Source organism: Bos mutus, chromosome 19 (genome assembly GCF_027580195.1).
Source record: "Bos mutus isolate GX-2022 chromosome 19, NWIPB_WYAK_1.1, whole genome shotgun sequence".
In the NCBI taxonomy this organism is placed as follows: Eukaryota; Metazoa; Chordata; class Mammalia; order Artiodactyla; family Bovidae; genus Bos; species Bos mutus.
The window spans coordinates 24,714,579-24,733,570 of record NC_091635.1 but is presented as its reverse complement, the minus strand read 5'-3'; the positions used below and the strand labels follow the sequence as shown (position 1 = coordinate 24,733,570).

At 49.3% G+C, this 18,992-nt stretch overlaps 2 protein-coding genes and 1 long non-coding RNA gene across 3 annotated transcripts in view; 1 reads left to right on the top strand and 2 right to left on the bottom strand.

Moving 5' to 3' along the window:
* Window positions 1-1,056: 1,056 nt before the first annotated feature.
* On the bottom strand, window positions 1,057-2,415 carry HOXB1 (homeobox B1). The gene is given in 3 exon segments (XM_005890365.2): window positions 1,057-1,157; window positions 1,160-1,384; window positions 1,836-2,415. Coding segments are annotated over 3 exon segments (906 nt in total).
* A 9,241-nt stretch (window positions 2,416-11,656) lies between these two features.
* On the bottom strand, window positions 11,657-14,090 carry HOXB2 (homeobox B2). The gene is given in 3 exon segments (XM_005890364.2): window positions 11,657-12,768; window positions 13,534-13,650; window positions 13,653-14,090. Coding segments are annotated over 3 exon segments (1,062 nt in total). The 5' UTR covers window positions 13,915-14,090; the 3' UTR covers window positions 11,657-12,085.
* Window positions 14,091-14,212: 122 nt separating this feature from the next.
* Window positions 14,213-18,992, top strand: part of LOC138992107 (uncharacterized) — a 5,874-nt gene continuing 1,094 nt past the window's right edge. The window contains exons 1-3 of the long non-coding RNA XR_011467984.1: window positions 14,213-15,684; window positions 17,377-17,448; window positions 18,895-18,947. This is a non-coding gene — a long non-coding RNA (uncharacterized lncRNA). The remainder of the gene's footprint in view (window positions 15,685-17,376; window positions 17,449-18,894; window positions 18,948-18,992) is intronic.

Genomic DNA, 18,992 nt, shown 5'->3' with positions numbered 1-18,992 from the left:
CCAGCGCTCTTGGAGAGAGCCTCCTTTACCCCTAGACAGAGGAGCAGAAGAGGCGGGAGGAGGGGAAAACAGAATTTATTGAAATGAGGTAGCTGGAGGTACAGAGAGAACCCGGTTGCTTGGGGCTCAGGTTTCCAGAAAGAGTGGTGTCTCCACTGTCCCAAGGTTCAGAGAAATGCTTGATGCTGGTCGGAGCTCTCCCTGCACCTGGGCTTCCCTGGGCTGCACCAGGGGTGGGGGTGGAGATGAGGAAGAAGGTCCTGGCTTTTCCAGGAGGCAATAAATAGGGGAGGAACTAGTTGGGGCGAGCCTGCGCCTTCCTGGTAGAGGCTTGCTGGGGTCCAGCCTCAAACAACATTCCAGAAGTCTCTGAAGTACCAAGTTCCAAAACATTTTGGTAGCTTCGAGATGAAGTAGCGGGTGGGGGGGGGGGACAGGTCTCAGAAAACAACCTCTGGAGGCCGCTAGTGCAATACAAATGTGCCAGGAGGGGGTTAATAGGGTTCGATGGGGGTGGTGGGGGGAGCTTTTTGGTCTGTCACAAGGCAGCTGGTGCTACTGTAAGGTCTGTGGCAACTAGAGAGATTAAGCGTTGGTTACACGCCAGCACCCAAATACCTCCCACACAGGAAACCTTCTCTCTGTCCCGGGCCTAGAAGGGGGAGTTAGGATAAGAGAGCAGGAGAGGAGAGTCCTCGAAGCTCAAAGGCACTGGACTGAACAAATGGAAGTTGGAAGGGAAAAGAGAACCCGGGAGGTTGGGACTTGCTCCCACCCTACCCGAGGGCTGATACCCAGATTAGAGGCAGAGGGAAGCCCTTCCCTCGCATTAGACAGGTTGGGTCTCCCGTGCCTCTGGTCCGGTAAGGTCCCCAGCCATCAGCACCCTGCCCAGACTGGAGGAAAGCAGTCCCCCATTCCTCCCAAAGGCAGCTCTGAACTGGCGCCCCAGGCTAAATAGTTGAGCTGAGGCTGAGATTAGGGAGAACAGAGGAGAGGGCTGGACAGGACTCCTTGGTGCTCTGGTGCCGAGGAGTCCCGGGTGGGAGGTTTAGTTCAGGAGGTGACAGAGCTGGGCGAAGCCTCCGGGGAGGTGCACGTGGACTGGTCGGAGGTGTCTCCAGTCGCCTCCTTGGGACAGCCTGGAGGGGCTGGGGCACCCGGCCTCCCTCCCGCTCCCGCTTCTTCTGCTTCATGCGCCGGTTCTGGAACCATATCTTGACCTGCGTCTCATTGAGCTCCAGGGTGGCAGCGATCTCCACCCTCCGGGCCCGGCTCAGGTACTTGTTGAAATGAAACTCCTTCTCCAGTTCGGTCAGCTGCCGAGTGGTGAAGTTGGTGCGGAGGCCACCTGGCGTGCCCAGGCCCAGCTCGGACACCTTCGCTAGGGGCGGGGCAAGAGAAGGGCCACGTCAGTTCTCTCCTCTTTCTCCTTCCCCTCCCCACCGCCCCCCTGCCCCGCCAGCTCTGCACCCCCAGTCACCATTCTATCCAGCTTCAGCTCTCAAAGTTTCCATGGATCACCAGGCACCCCTCCAGGCAACCTGGAGCAGCCCCCACACTTCCACCCCCCAGCTCCCCCTCCTCGGAACACCAGGTCCTAGGCCTGCGCTGAGCACACAGATCGAAGTAGGGGTGTGTCTGGAGACTTACTCTTAAGGATAACTGGGCACTCACTGGGTGGGGAGACCCCACCTGACCTGAGACTGAGCACAGTGCTCTTACCTGCCTCTACCCGGTGGTGCAGACAGGAACCCAGCCCAGGACACCTCAATGCAAAAGCAGCAGAGCCGCTCTGAGCCCCTAGAGAGGGGGTGGCCACATCTGAGCCCTACCTGTCTTGGGTGGGTTCCTCTTAACCTTCATCCAGTCGAAGGTCTGGGCTGTAGGGGTGCTCGTTTCTGACGTGCAGGCCGATTCCTTGTCCTCGGAGAGGAGATCAGCACAGGCCGGTGCAAAGCTCCCTGTCTGCTCGTTCCCATAATGGGGCTGTGGTGGAGGGTAGGGCCCTGGGCCCACTCCAGCGGTTCCATAGCCATCGGAGGACAAGGCCCCTAGCTGGGCCCCGTAACTTGAAGGATGAAAATAGCCTCCATCTCCTTCCAGCTGGCCCAGAGGGTAGTACTGAGAAGACCCGTAGCTGGCACTGCAGGCAGCCGGGGAGTACCCCGAGGTCGCAGAGCTGGGGAAGGGCACCCCTAATGCCGAGGGTGGCTGTTGGGCCAGATAGCCTGAGTTCTGCTGCAGTGCAGAGCTGGGCAGCCCCCCACCATAGCGGGTCTCGCCTGCATAGCTGTCAACAGCAGAAGCCGAGCTCGAGGGGAAGGAGGTAGGGGCGCTGTGGGCGCTGTAGGCGCTGGGTCCCCGGTTACAGAGTGGGTACTCTAAGAAGGAGTTCATCCTATTATAGTCCATGCGTGGAGGCCGCAGGAGGGTCGGCCCGTTTGGGGGAGACACCCTCTTGCCCTACAACCTTTCGGCAGTATGTCACAGCGCCGAAGCTTGCATCCATGGCCTAACCCAGCTCGCCTGGGCCAGCGCTCCCCCAGGAAGGGGGTAGGGAGTGGGGGTGGAAGGGTGCATGTGATCTCTCCCAGGCCAATGGGCGCAGCGGGCCACAGTTTGGCAGCCCCAGCGCCCATCCATCACCCCCCAAGCATTAGCATGACAAAGACACTTCAATCACCCGCAGCCCATCCATCTGAGGGCGACATGGAAGCGTCAAAAACATCTTTCTTCAAAGACTTTCGGAAAGAAGGGACCAGAGGGAGAGGGGCAAAAGTTAGAGGAATATTCAAGACTTTCCTCCCCTCTCAGTCCCCAAGGCCTTCAATAGGCTCCTAGGTTATTAGATTTGGACAAATTCAACCCAGCTGCCCTTCATTCTTCCCACCACCGCCCCCCTCACCTCACAAAGGAGCAACCCCCTCCCCAAGTCTGTAGACCAGGAGATGGGGAATCCAGCCTCCTTTGCCCAGAACTCCCACTCTGAGTTTCTTTCTCCTAATTTGGGGTGATGGGCTAGAACAGCCAAGTGAGGTATGTTGTCTTGGGCCAAATGGATGACTGTGAAGGAAGAGGGTGCAAAAACACCTAAGGGTGTGAGGCAGGGCCTAGAATCTAGAGAAAGAATTCATTAAGTGAGGGGTGGAAAACTGGCATTTCAAGGAGCAAGACAAGATGACAGAACTGCGGAGAAGAGGATGAGAAATGCCCCATTCCCCTCTCCACCTCTCTACATAACCACTCTCTCCTCATTCACACATCCATTTCTCTCCCTCAGCTTCTTTTTATATTCTCTCTGTCTCAATCCATCTCTCTGTTCCTCCATCTCTCTCCATATTTATATTCCTTCCCTACCTATCCATCAACTCATCTCTCCGGATGTATTTATCCTCTCTCTAGCCATCCATAGCTGTAGTTGGCTCACTCACTCAGACTCAAATAACTCCCTGTGTCTCTCCAGAGAGCCACAATGAGCACAGAGCTAGGTGATGTTTACTTACAGGTGAAGACGAGGGAATTTTTATTCTTTTCCTGAAATGCTTTAAACTAGTGTAGTGCATTCTTCTGGTTCCTTCCTGCCCCACACCCCTCTCCCCCAAAATCCCAAGCCTCAAATCCGTAAATTCAACAGCAGTTATATCTTAAAGATTACTCAAGTTTCCAAGGAATTTTGTAGAATAGATCAAAGGACTTTGCTTAGAGAATGGGAGCTTCTGAGTGGCGAGTGGCGGGTCTTGAGGCTCAGGAGGGGAGTCTCACCCCTTTCTGCTGGGTGTGTCTGTTGGGTTATGGTTGGGGGAGGGGAGGGGAACAGGAAGTGCCTCCTTCAGTCCGTTCAGACTGAGATGGAACTAGAGGGAAGCTCTTAGGTAGAGCCCATTGATTCCCCTCCTCCAGACTCTGGGGACAAGAGCTTGGCGCAATCTAACACCCACGCTCATTTGTAATCTGTCAGGGTGTCTGCCTGGCTGAGCCCTGGGGCCGGGGCTAGGGCAAGTCCAGGAGGGCAAGAGTTCAGAGGAGGATCTCTGTAAACAACTGAGCTAAGGGGAGGAAGGGAAAGCAGGTGGGACAGGCCCAGAGAGGACCCTCAAAACTTCTCGGGTTTCCCCACCCCAGAAAGGGCAGGGCGAGTCCTCATCTCTCTGCAGGAGGCCCAAAGTTGTCTCTCTCAGTCTCTGTGTCACTGCTCCCTCTTTCTGTTTCCCAGTTCCCTTGCTTTGCCTGCTCTCTTCTACTTTCCGTCTCTATCACCAGACTTGCACTGCCTTTCTCTTTTCTTAATAACTGTGAGCCTTACTTAGCCCCCAACTATGAAAAAGCTTAAAGCATTTCACAGGACCCCTGCTTCCCTCCCTCTGCTTCAGAGGAGCAGGACAAGTTGTGGGGAGGGACCAGCTGGCAACTCTTTTAAGAGAGATGCAGTGGGGGAGGGTGAGAGACTGTTCAGTGCCAAGGGATGAGGATGGACAAAGGAAAGGAGGGTTGAGGTGGGAGGTGGAAGTTGGAGGGGGCAGGCAGTGGCTGCAGAAGGATTGACGAGAAAAGGAGTATTGAGGTGAGAGCAAGCATATTTCTGTTGCCCTTTTTGGATTGGTAGATGCTCCCAACTGTTTCCTCTCACTTTAAGATGTCCTCCACAGAGGCCTTTGGAAAAGAGGGAAGAAGGGAACCAGGGTTTCCCTTCAAACCTCACATCTGAGCTAGGCCTTTATCTGACCTGGCTGCCCTTCTTCTGGGAGACTTGAGACTCCACTTTCTACATTTCCCTCCCAGGGAGAACCTCCTCACCTCATCCCTTGCTCTTCTAATCAAGGAAACAATTTGAGGTCTAAAAGAGGAAGTAAATTCCAAATCAGATTGATAAAAGAGTAGAAATCATTCTGGGAGTTGGGGAAATGCAGTCTCCCTAGTTAATAGCTGAAGTCACCAATAGTCTATTATAAATACAGAAGGAAAGGGATGGAGCAAAAGTGTCTCAAATTGTACTATCAAGTGCAGTAATTGTTTAGGCCTCAGCTTCCCAATTCATCCCTGAACCTTGCTACCTTCTCCTATGTAGCAGAAAGATGAAAACTTTCCAGATTTCCTGCTGGCTTCCCTGGTGGCTCAGCAGTATAGAATCCTCTTGCAGTGCGGAAGACATGGGTTCAATCCCTGAGTCTGGAAGATCCCGTGGAGGAGGAAATGGCAGCATTCTTGTCTGGGAAATCCTATGGACTGAGGCTGGTGGGCTACAATCTACGGGGTTGCAAAGTCAGACATGACTGAGCAACTAAATAACTCCCAACCCCAGCAGAAAGGACTGAGAGAAAAGGCAACGTGGGTTCTTAGGTTCCCAGTCTCTTCCTCCTTAAAAGAAACCTCACTGGCCTCTGGCTTGAGGAGAAAATCTATGGAGCCTGGATTCCTTGTTAAACCCACAGCTGAGGGCAACCAAAACAAAGTAATCCCCATCTGAAGTAGCCTGTGGCCTATAGGAGTATCTGGTTGGCCAGATTAAATTCACCAGGGATGGTCTGTGTAGACTCAACACCAAAGTTAAAAATGGTTGATTTCCTCTTTTTATAACCTATTTAGACATATAGGTGAGCAAGGAGAACACAGGAATATTTAGAACTGATACGATCTTTGAGAGATGCTGGTCCCTATGCCACAAAGACAAGACCATTCAAATCAGAATAGGGATGTGTTAGTAGTTTATACCTGATTCTGGACCTTTCAATGGAGGAAGCTGCTTTAGGTGAAGGTTGGCAGAAGCAATCGGAACAGATCTTTCGTTAAGTCCTTAAGTGCCTCTCCGCCTGCTCTCCCAGCCCAGATCTTAAAGGCCAAAGCCCAAGATCAAAGATTGGAACTTAAGAATTAAAAGGATATTTGGGGTTATAATTTTTTTCTCTATAAGAAATGATTTCTTGTTGCTGTTTTTGGGGAGGATGCAATCTGAATTTAGGGGTGTGTTTTATTGCAAGCTCATTAAAATGTCACATGTCTGGTTGAGAACCATAGACTGTGGATGGTGCATATTGTAATGGGAAAACTATTAGTTTTGGGCCTAGAAAACTTGGGTTCAAATCGTTGCTTAACCATTTCTTAGCATTATAATCCTGGACAAGTTCCCTGGTTTCTCTGAATCTCAGCCTCAGAGAAGAAGCATGGGTTTAATACTACTTACCTCCCTACATTGTTAGTAGGATTAAAGCAAACAAGAAAACATAAACCATAGAGAACTCTGTAAGTGTATGATATTAACATATACATGCACATTCTGAAATACTATGAGCAGTCTTCTGTTTTTAATATAACTGACATATTAAAATATGGAAATATGTGATGGGAAAATAGCAGATGTGCTATATTTTTATATACCATATCACATATATTATGTAATATGTACTTTATCATATGCACATTTCATTGAAAATTCAGAAGGCTGCCTGTGTTTAGGCAAAGAGTTTTCTTCTAAACTGAAGAGGTGGTTTTTTTTAAGTAAAGCCTAGTATTATATAATCTATAACAAACCCTAACCTCACCTAATATAACTCTAATATTATATAATATATTAAAACTGCAGCAGAAAGATTTGAGATTGGGCATTAACAAGAACTCCCTGACTTTCCCAATTTGGGAGAAAACTGTCCTTGTCAGGGTTGAGGGTTGAACCTGACTTCTGTGATGTCAGAACAGGATGTAAACCTCTATCTGGATGGAAAAGTAAGTCAGAGAGTTGGGATCTTGCTAAAAGGAAAGATTAGAGTGACATGAAGAGTTGCACTTATTATTAACTTATTATTAAGTTGCTACTTAATTGGGCTTATCCAGGTATAGTGGTTGTGGCCAAAATATCCACATTGGAAACTTTATTGAACACTAACTGAGCTGAATTTGTATCCAAATGACTGTCCAGACTGTGATTTTTCTGTGGTGGTTGGGAATTAGAGACGGTTTTGTGTGTTAGCCACACAGTCATGTCCAGCTCTTTGTAACCCCATGGACTGCAGCCCACTCGGCTCCTCTGTTCATGGGATTTCCCAGGCAAGAATACTGGAGTGGGTTGCCATTTCCTTCTCCAGGGGATCTTCCCAAACCAGTAATCAAACCCAGGTCTCCTGCATCGTAGGTGGATTATTTACCATCTGAGCCACCAGGGAAGTCCAGAGAAGGTTTTAGGAAGGCACTTTTACTGCTAACTCTCTCCTCAGAGGAGGAAGCAGTTTGTTATATCTCCTTCAGGCACCAAATATCTGCTTCTGAGTAGGAAGAAGGATGGGGGTGGGGAGCAGGAGGGCAGAGCTGGGCTGGAAAGGTCAGTGGAGGATTTGGGCCACATTAGCTGCAACAGGTGGAGAGACTGATGTAGGGCCTAAGAGTCTACTTTCTGCAAACTGAGGACATGTATTCAATAGAGCATATTTCAGAAGGATGTACAGTGGGACCATTGAGTGTTTGTCAGAGACTTGAAGGAAAGGTGGAGAGAAGGTTCAGCAGAGCTATTTAGGGAGACCCATAACTTGTACCTATGTTCTAATGCCCTAGCAACCAGATAAACACTGACCAAAGGGGATTTTTAAAGTCTAGTACACTGGGAACTCCTGGCAGCCCAGTGGTTAGGACTCAGTGCTTCTACTGCAGGGGCCACAGGTTCCATCCCTGGTCCAGGAACTAAGATCCCACATGCTCAGTGTGACCAAAATGTATGTGTGCCCAGTCATAGCCAACTCTCTGCGACCCCATGGACTGTAGCCTGCCAGGCTACTCTGTCCGTGAAATTTTCCAGGCAAGAATACTGGAGTGGGTTGCCATTTCCTACTCCAGGGGATCTTCCCGACCCAGGGATTGAATCCGTGTCTTCTGCGTCTCCTGCACTGGCAGGCAGATTCTTTACCACTGCACCACCTAGGAAGCCCTTAAATAAATAAATAAACATTAAAAAAAAAAATGAAGTCTAGTACATCATGGCAAAGAAGTTTGGTGCCTCTTTTTTTATAAAATGTCCCACTTCTTAATACTCATATTCATTGAATACCTGGCGCCTGGCACACAGCACTACAGCTAATTACATTCTTGTTGAAAAGGTTTCTCTCCCTGCTCACTTAAATAATGCTTGGGGCATGATTGTTGGTGTAAATAGGCAAATTAAAATTCATTAAAATGGCTCTACCAGATACTTGGGAAGTGGGTTATCATCAGACATCAAAAGTCACCACCTCCATTTAAAAGCACCTGACACCAGGTGCTATAATAAATATTTGATACGTTGTTTGTGAAGACTAATGAATATACTTTTGGCATATACTGATGCAGAGAACATTAGAGTCATTTAGTTCTTCCATTTATTTTACAGTTGGAGAAACTGAGGTCCAGAAAGGGGAAGAGACTTACCCAGGCATAAGTTTTTTAAAAGTGTAATGACTCAGGATTAGAGTGATTGCAAATAATTTCTCAATCTAATGGTCTTTTGCTTTCACCATAATATTAATGGGCCATTCTTCTTAAAAAATGACTCACCAAGAGTAGGACGGACTGACCAGCAGCTTTCAGGACAGCACTGAAGCCTTCCCACTCCAACCACAGCCAGTTTATAACCAGTCTGTCCTACAGACCACTTAAGAGGAGCCATACCACATCAGGATGGGATAACTGAGTGCAGCCACCTGGCACTGCCCTCTAACCTGCCATTGACGGGGGGGCAGTCTGCTGCCCTGTCTAAGAACTCCCTTCTCTTTGCCTTCCTTCTCCATAGCCAGCCTGGAAGACTCAGGTTAAAAAGGATGACCCTAGAGATGAAACAAACAGAAGGAGCTAACTTAGAAAACAACTTAGGCACCCTGAGTCCAGTTCCTTACGAATTCTAAATTGCCATGCATTCCTTTGAATTTGAAGTCAGATGGAACAGAAAAGAGAAGTCATTTCTTTTTAGAAATGCCTTGCCTCTTTGTTCTTCTCTGGTGGCATCAAAGATGGTGAGTTTCATGAACAGGAGACAGGAGAAAGAAACAGAGGCTGTGTGTTGCCTGTAAAAACAGCTCTAACTCCTCTCTAATAAGCAAGGGAAATACTGGACCTTCTGATTTCCTGGATTGGTTGTTTCTCACCCCCAGGATGCAAAAAGTACCTAGATCTAAGCAGGTAGATTGAGCCTTTGGTTGGGCCCTCCCAACTCCCACTCTGTTGGGCAGGGAAGATTCAGGAATTCAGGGAAGACTCAGGCAGAAGCTAAAATTCAGGGCCCTTTGGGCCTCTGGTTTGGGTTGGGGAGGATTGGAAGGAGGTGACCAGATAAAGTGGGTGAAAAATTGTTAAACATGGAGGAAGGCAGGAAGCAAGGTGGCACTGTGATCCAGCAGTACTTCTCAGACTTTAGTTTGCCTGTAAGTTACTTGGGGATCTGCTAAATTGAGATTTTGATTCAGTAGATTTGGAGTGGGGCCTAAGAGTCTGCATTTCTAACTAGCCCACAGGTAGTGCTGATGCTGCTGGTCCATGGAGCAGCAAGTCTCTTAGAAAACTGGAGTCTCAGAGGCCCCTGAGTATTACAAACCAAGCCATGATTCCAGGAGGTGAATTCTCTCCAACGGAGCAGAGCCTGTATTTTTGGCATTGATGAAGTGTGCTCTCCTTTTGACCAAAGAAAGCTGAAAGGTGGGCAATTAGCAAGATCCTTCTGGTATTCTCCATCTTTGTAAACAATCTGCTATAGCTGAAAGAGCATTTTTAATTAGATCAAATTATCTAGTTTGGCTGTCCATAGAAATCAAAACCCCAGCTGAAATGTCTGTTTTATTTTGTTGGTGTAGAGATGGTTATGTGCTGTGATTTTAAAGAGGTTAAACACTGCCTATAGGCATATTTTATGGAGAAATAAACACACAGCCCAATGAGATGTATAGTGTGGTTTTACTATATTATATATTCACTTATTTATGGGGAAAATAAACACATAAGCCAACAAGCTGTATTATTACTTTAATATATTGAAATTATTTCATATGTATATATTTTATGAGGGAAAATAAACTAATAAGATACATGGTATTATTATAATAACACATCTAATTGTTCTATATTAATTTATTTATGAAAGAAATAAGTGCAATTTAACATGGCATAAGATTATTTAATGCAGGAGATGAATTCTATATTAAGACAGTTTAAGGGATTAAATTCCAGCTGAATAAGATGTGTGTACCGCCCACACTGAAAGACCAGATTTAAAAAAAAATATGCAGGGGTCTGTTTAGTCCTGTATGTCACGACCTATGTTCGCTCCTGGCTTTTCCTGACAGTTGTTGCCTTTGAGTGCCTGGTACTCCAAGTCCCCATCCTGCTGGTTCAGGGGAAAGTCTGGGAGGTCCGGGAATAAACTGCTTTTCAAGAACAGCAGCATCTGCTGGGGAGGTAGCCCTGCGGTGTCTGTTTCTGAGCCCGAGAAATATTAAATAAACCTAAGGAGGATGGATGGCTTTCCAGGGCCCTTTAAATCTCCACGTTCCCCGGAACAAACCAGGAGGCAGGTGGAAAGATCGATCCTTGCCTCCCGCTTACTGGGTTTGCAAGAAACCTGCTAAGGTGAGGTGAGGGATACGAAATAGTGCTGAGACGGCAAATGAAGTTGTTGGCAAAGACAGGTAGGTCTGCATTTGGAGAACGCTCTGGCCGGGCATCAAATCCCAGAGCGAAGGATCAAAAGTCAGATTTGGCGAGGCAGACCCAGCCAGAAAGATCCGCCATTCACCCTCTCCCATTCCCACCCCCTCGCGGACTATCTGTCCGGCTCGCATCCTCAGCATCCGTTGGGCTGATTTTTCAAACAATACAATACAAAAACAAAAAAGGAACCCGTGAGACAGGGCTCCCTGTCTTCACAGGCATCGGGATGGTCCAAAAAGGTGAAGGTGGGTGCGGGGACGGTCCCGGGGCTGGCCGCGCGCATCCTGAGGCGGCTGTCATGGCGGCCACAGTCTCTTCCCTCCCCTCCCTGCCTCCCGACCCCAGCGCCATTTTGAGCATCTTCCTGGCTTCCCTGTCTCTCTCCCGCTCTTCTCGCTCCTCCTTCGCTTTATACAAGCCAAGCGCCTCCCAACGCTGCCCGGGCCTCCCGGAGCTTGTCGCCCCGCAGCTCCTCGGACGCTCCTCCCAACCCCAGGAGCCTTAGGGTGACCGAGGGACCCGAAGAGCATTAGTGCCCGCTCCCGCTACATTTTCCACACGGCCTCCTTTCTTGTCCACTTGGGAGGCCAGTGACCATCCCTGGGTACGGGACCCTGCTTCTCAAGAAAACTCCCGACCCTACTCCACTCCTTGGCCCTGCGCATGACCCCAGACCTCGAGTTCCCCAGGCGTCCTGCGTCCTGGAAAAAACCCCTCCATTCCACTTGGGGCACTGAGGCGAGAAGCCTAGGAAGCCCTAGGGACCCTCCCAATCTAGCTGAACCTCTACGCCTCCCATCACAACTCTGAAGCCGGTGCCTGAGATCTCTTTTTGCTCTCACTTCAGTTGGCAGCACACCCTCTTCCTCCAAGGGGCCCCTTTTGTACCACCCGGACTTACCCGGCCCAGGGCAGAGCCAGAAACAGAGAGAGAGAGGGCGGCCTGGCCTAGTGGGTGCGGGGAGGAAAGGGACTGGGTCCCAACACAAACATTATCTCGTTTCCGTATTATAAAGACATTTATTTAATCTATGAAAATAATGTACAATAAATACTTTCCCCTTTTCCTATTAGTAAAGAATTTTAATAAATAATCTACGGCCTAAAACTTAAAAAAAAAAAAGAGAGAGAGAGGAAAATAGGTTCCTCTAGTTCTTAAGAAAGCACACCCCCGCTCCCCAGAGTTTAATTATTCCTGAGATTTCGTTGGAAGGACTCTACCAAACGGATTTTTTTATGTGTAATTTGTAAAAGACGCCCGTGTGTCCAATATTTTAGAGAAGAAAGGAGGTGGATTAAACGCTAATTCAATAATACCTGAATTTTAGCAAAACACATAAAGAAGTCCATACAACTTGGGGAGGGGGGTCCTTGGGTTTCCCCGCAGGCTGCTGAGGGGGGCCGGGGGTCGAGAGAAGGAAGCGGGTTATTAAGGGAACTGCAGGTCGATGGCACACAGCGTGCTGGTGAAGAAGTCCAGCTCTTCCTCGGAAAAGGGAACCGGGCTGTCCAGAGAGCCCTGGAGACTAGGGGAGAGGCCTCCGGACAGCTGGAGACAGGAATCGGCCGCGAAGAAGCTGAGGTCCGGCAAGAAAGGCGAATCCTGCCGCTCTGAGAAGGCGTCTTCTGGCAACGGCTCCGGCTCCCGTCCGCCGGCCCCGCGCAGCGCGCCGCCCGGGCTCCGCGCGTCTGCGCCCTCCACGCGAGCGGCCAAAGCCCGGGGGCCTGAGACGCCCGGAGGCCCTTGCGCGACCTCGGGCGTGAGACAACAGGCTGCTCGCGAGGCCTGCAATACGGAGGGGCGGCCCGGGCTAGCCACAGGCTCTTCGGCTGGCTCGCCGGTGTTCCGCAGCGCGCCCGGGCAGGCTGGCTCCCCGTCGGGCGGCTCTCGGTGCTGCGTCTGCCGCTTGTGCTTCATGCGCCGGTTCTGGAACCACACTTTAACCTGCCTCTCGGTGAGGTCCAACAAGGCCGCGATCTCCACGCGGCGCGGCCGGCACAGGTACTTGTTAAAGTGGAATTCCTTCTCCAGCTCCAGCAGCTGCGTATTGGTGTAAGCGGTGCGCAGCCTGCGCGCCCCGCCGCCGGCGGCCTCCGGCAGTCCCGGCCCATCTGCGGGGAAAGCGGGCTGGGCGTCAACGCGGGCCGTGTCCTCAGCCCAACCTCAACTCGGCTGAAATAAAAGACTATCCCATCCTCCCAAAACAATGTCAGCGGCACCCCCAACCTGCCCGCCTACCAAAGCGGCTCGCTCCCACGGCTCTTGCCTTCTTTCTCGTCCCTCTCTCTCTCCGCCAGACCCGGCCAGAGTCAGCGCGCAGCATTCAGAGAGCCGCCCACGGACCATGCAGGGGTTACGGAGCGGCTCCCCTTCGCCCCCAGAACCTCAGAGCCCCTCCCAGGTCCTCCGAGTGGATCCCTCATTTCAGCACTTTCCAACTCAGCCTGGGGAGAGGATTCATAAAGAAAGATTGTTCCTCACCTCTTCTCCCTAGCCCCCAGCTCTCAAATTCCCCCTCTTCTCCTAGAGCTAGATTAGATGGGATAGAATCTTTTCCTGCCTCCAGATTCGACCCCATCCAACAATACTCCTCCACACAGCTAAATGTGAAACCTCAATCGAATCCTTTTCTCCTAGCAGAAAAAGATGCTCTTCCCCAATCGGCTTCCAAAATCTGCTGTAGGGAAAGGGAAAAAACCAAAATGCTGGCAGCGGCCAGGCCTGAACCAAAACGATCTTTTCTGCTTTCTCGTCCCTGGAATCGACGGGGGCAAGAAACCCCAACAGGCTCGACACCTTTTTCTACCTCCCCCATCGCTCTTTCTCCCCCTTTTTTTCTAGCTGCCCCTCACCCAACCCCTATCACGCTTACCGACCTGCCGGCGATCCGACCCCGGAGGCCAGGACGGAGGAGGCGGCCGGGGGAGACGCGGCGGATTGGCTGGGTTTCTTGGCGGATTTCTTCTCTTTCATCCAGGGGAACTCGGGGGCCAGGGGGCGGCGGGGAGCGGCGGCAGCGGCGGCAGAGCGGGCCCATCTTCGGCTCGCTTTTGGCTCCCGGGTCTCTGAAGGGTGGAGGCGCCGGGCTGGAGGCTGGGGAAGGTTTGCTCGAGAGGAGGAGGAGGAGGAATTAATGTCGACTCCTTGATTGATGAAGTTTGAAATGTCTCCAAGACAGCGGGGAAGGAAGTCAGACACTCGGCGAGCGATGGCTGGCTGTTTATAAACCCAATCTCCCTCTCAAATTCAAAATTCATGGCTTTCAATGGTGGGGGAGGGGGCCTGCTGGGGGGGCGTCAGGAGGGAGGATCGGAAGGGACCCCCCCTCCTGCCCCCCCCAGGTTTGTGTGATGCAGCGATTTTGGGAGGGGAAGATTTTGTTCTCTCTCTCTCTTTTTTGTTTTTTTAAATTTTGGGCCTTTATAATTGTATATTGCTGATAAATACAAGCGTATGGGGACTCTCTCTATTAAACCCAGGACTCCGGCGAAATTGCAGGGAATTCATGGTCACGGGACCCGCCTTGGCCAATCACTCGTCTGGGCCTGGTAGAAAACAGAGCATTATTTGCTTTAATTGATTCAAAAACTCTAGAGGACCATGACCTGGACACCATGAGCCCCCCAGTCCTACATACCTGCTCCCCATGCCCCGCTTTCTCCAGAACAGCTAAAGGAACCTTTTCTTCATCCCCTTCAGAGGAGGGGAGGTTCTGGAACCCAGGAAACAAGAGAACCTAAGGGAGAAGTCTTTCTCTTTTTCAAATATTTTTAATACAGTAAAGCTTTCTTTACAAGGCCAGCAGCATTCCCTGCCCCCACCCCGGAAAAAAAAGAAAGCTGAGCGAGGATCTCAGTATGGGAGGAAGAGGTAGTAGAAAGAAGTCTTCCCCTTTGGGAAAGGCCTGTGTTACAGTGCAATAAGGAAGAGAAGAGATTTACAATCATCAGCATCACTATCCCCAACCCACCCCCTAAAAGCAACAGATAAATCTTAGAAAATCGACAAGCACTCCTAGGCTGACACAGAGGAGTGAGATAGACAGTGAGGAGCCCTTTTGGGCCCCTGGCCTGTGGAGCTGTGAAGTCTTCTCTGCCCAGCATTTGCAGCACTGCCCCTGCCCCTATGTCTACCTGCCTCCTCACCTGGAGGCATCTGCTCCTCAATGACACCCCAGCAGACAGGGTCTAAGATGCACATGCACCCTCTCAAGCCTCAAGCCTGTATCTGCATCTATATCCAGGAACAGGACCAAGGTAGCCCCCAGTTTGACTTAAAGAACTCTCAAACCTCAGGTCAATGTATTGGAAGGGGGTACTCCCCCCCACAGGAATGCCCTTGCCATTTTCGTCATTGTATGTATGTATAAATATCCCCAACAAGATAGAATTCTCTGAACATGGAGGGGGTGCAAAAATAATGATCAGAGATGATATCTCATTTCTAGCCCCTGGGGAAATTGTTGTTTTTATTTCTTTTCAGAAGTTCAAGATAGTATGAACTTTAGGGAGTGCTGTAATTTACTGGAGGGACTGACTGGGTACAAGACTCAGGGCCCCAAGCAATCGTTGGAAAACTAGATCTCAAAGCAGAAAATGAAAAGTCGATCTGGGGTAAGATTTTTAAATAAGTGGGTCAGAGGGACCGAGAGGAGATGAGGCGATCAATCTTAGCCCCCTGACAGCTCCCTCCGATGGCATCAAAGAATTTGTTTCTTTGGGAAAGCAGAGGGAACAGCCGAAATTCCCCATCCCTTTAAAAGGCCTGGAGGTAGGGGGTGTTAGCGAAAGAGAAAGGTGATTCTGGGAGAGCAGGGAAACAGATGGGAAATGGGGACAGAGGAAAGGCGCCGGGTTGGGTGGAAAGTTTTTCTGGAGAACTCCCACGGCTCCGGCCTCCCCTCCCCCTCCTCGCTCGCTGCCGCGGAGCAAGGAGGAGAAGGCTGGTTAGCAGAGAAATGGCAACTACTCGGCCGGGAGCTGGAACTAGAAACTTTCTGTCAGTGTCTAACAGCCGCGTGGGTGGTGGTAAGTATTCATCCGTGTGGGGGCGGGGGGGAGGTGAGTGTTTAAAAAGGACGGAGAAATCTGAGGAGAAGGGTGGGGGTGGAGGAGAGCCAGGAGGAAAAAGGGGGAGCTGGACGTGGGGGCTGCAGGGACAAGGGGCGGCAGGCTCTGGAGGGCTCAGATCCAAGGGAGCTGCTCTGAAAAACGGGGCAAACTAGCCAGAGACGGTTGTGTCCAGCTCGGCTCCAAAGAAAGTAATTTTTGCCACTTGGAGGTGAGGACGGGGGTGGAAGTGGGGGAGGAGGCACAGAAGAGTAGTCGTCTGCAGGTTGTGCAGGGAGGCCTAAGAGGGGTCTCCCTCCGGCCACCCCCTTAAGAAGCCCTGGAAGTTTTTTCACAGCCTCTCCAGCTGGCTGCAGGGTTGAGCGATTCTCTCCGCAACAACTCCGGCTGTCCCTGCAGGAAATACGGCTCTCTCTAACCCTGCTGACAGATTTTACGGCCAGATTAGAGAACAGCAGAAAACTTGGGTGTTAAAAGGGGCCAAGAGAACCTTCCTTCCCAGAGTCGCCGCTTCCCCGCCCCCTTGTTGTGCTGTGAATCCTACTGTACAGATATTTTCCACTCGACTTTGGCTGCTTAGCTAGGGGCTGAAATCTCTAAGAGAGAAGGGAGGGGGACACCAAGCCAAGGTGGCCCTGATTTTTCTTGTTTGCAATTCCAGTTTCAAGCCAAAGCTCTGTTTTTCAAACTCAAGTTAAACTTTCTGACTTGGCCTGCCTCTCTCCTGCTAGATAAATAATCAGTCCACTCTACATCTAGAGCCAAACATGGCGCTTCATCTAGTTACATCATTCAGAAAATGTTATTCAGGGAAGAGGAAGAGAGAAAGAAAGAAAGAAAAACCCTTGAGCGTTATTTGATCCCAATCAAACTTTGCATGCTCTTATGCCTTTAAATTATAGCCTGACCCAATGCTAAATTGCTTGCTGCTTGGATGAGCCTAGTCCAGTTAAAATCCTACTTGGTGGTGGTGTGGGGGGTGGGGTGAAGAATTCAGGTTGCTTTTTTATTGTTATTTATTGTTGCATAAAGACTATAATTACTAACCTTGGACTGCCAGGATACAACATAAAAATGAAAATCAGCCCTGGCTTTAAGGCTGAGGGCCTGGAATGATTCTCACCGACACGCCCCCCACCCCCCCACCATCTCTACCTCCAAATATATGCTCCTAATTAAGCAATGCGAGAGCATCGCTTACAATTAGAATTATGCAACTCTTCAGCAAGCAGCCATCGCTTCTCTTTCAACGAATTAGCTCCATATTTCAGCTTCCCTGTCTCCTAGCTCTTATCGGCTTCAGCGACGCGGTGGTGACATTTCATCTTTGACAGACCCTCTCTATCCTCGCTCCAATGTGATAAAACTTTTATGGAACCACGACTAAGAAATGAAGTTTTCCCAAGGATCGTGGAAACAGAGCGGCACATTAGCCTGGGGACCGTTTTATGTATGCTTGGATCCATAGCTTCTCCCACCCTCCTCCTCTCCCTTACCCTGGCAGGGGAAATCAAACAGGCCTCCTCTCCCTCTGCCCTGAGTTTTATTTAGTGATTTAATTTCACTTTAGTTTTAAGGTTTGACCTGAGAAGTCTAGGCCTCAGAATTTTTTTTTTTAAGATTAATCATTTTCCTTTGTTTTCATTTTAGACCCAATGGTGGTTGGGCTTCGGGTCACGTGACGACTTCTTTGTAGCTCCGGAAGAGAACTGTGAAGTTTAGGTTGGAGAAGCAGTAATGGGCCAGATTTCTGTTGTTGTTGATGGGTTGGGGGGGGGGGGGCGGGGCAGCGAGGAGGCTGTGGCCAAAGAAGCAAAAAGACAAAAGGTCAGTCAATGAGGAAAAACTGAGAGGGGAAAAAGACAAACAGAAAAGACCTAGACAGAGTCCCCTAGTCTCCCTTTGCCCCAAACTTGTTACTTAAATCTTAAGAAGTTGGCAGAATGTTCCAAGCTTGTGTGAGAAAAACCAAATAAACCTGAGACACAGATGGGGGAGGTAGGGCCCTGAGCAGGGGAGCATAAAAAGGCCAGGACAGGGTCTTCACCATTCTTCTTCCCTTGGGGAAATCTGGCAGTCAGCAGCCTGCTGCTCTGCTATCTACATTGGACCACCAAGACAAGATAAAATTGATAACAGAAAGTTTATTCAAGAATTATATGACAGACAACCCTTTTAAGTAAGGAAAAAAAGTAACTACAGAAGAACAAAGAAAGTTCCAAGAGGGAATTAACTCTAATTCTACAAATTCAGGACTATACAGTGACAATTAGGAGCTGAGTTCATGCCTTTTAGAACTAATTACAATTGTTCATAAGTACAAGTTTAACATAAATCTATAGCTTTTTTCTAGAGTACAATAACTAAAATAGCTGGTTTTACATGACAGGGAACACAACGTCCTTTATAACAAGTAAATAACAAAAAAAAAAAGTACAATTTTTTCCTTTTTCCCTCATATAAATACATAAAGTAGGGGGATAAATAATACAAAAAAAAAGAAAACATTTTAACAAGCTATAACCAATAAATATATATGAAAATGTTCACTAGAACACACGTTTTTTGAGCAATGCTGGACTCCTGCAGGCCCAGGCATCTCTCACAGTTGTTTTTATATCCATTAAAATGTAAACTCTAAGTGCAACAAAAGTGTCCTGTCCAGGGTTGAGCAAGGCACACAGGCCCAGCTGCAGCCCCCGCCTGGGACAGTTTGTCAAAATATACCCTGTTTTCACGTTAAGTCAAGAGAGCAACAGAAGAAAAGAAAAGTGTAGAACCTCGCTGTCACCAACTGCTTTCTGTGAAGAGAGGGGGATGGACCTGGAGCTGAGATGGGAGACAGCGGAATGGGCAGACCTTTAGTCCTGACAACTTGCCTGCCCTCACCTCCCAGCTTTGCCATAAAAGAAAAAAAATATATATATATTTATAATATAGACAGCTCTTTCAGGATCTCTCACCATCCCTGAGCCCTCTGAAGAGTGTAATTGATAGGGGTGGGGTATAGATATTAATGTCCTAGAGCAGAAAAATATGGGACTAGAAATGGAGTGCCCAATCAACCTTCTCCTATCATGGGAAGAAATCTGAGGATTCAGGAAAGTGGGAGGGGGACATGCTTTGTGCCCTTGGTTTTGAAATGTATTTGAATTTTTTTTTTTAAAGGAGAATTGCCAGGAAAGAAAAATCAAGATTTGGGGGAATTAACCACATGAAAGGTAAGTTGGTTGGTTGGCTGGTGATGGCCTAGCCATCTTGTCTGT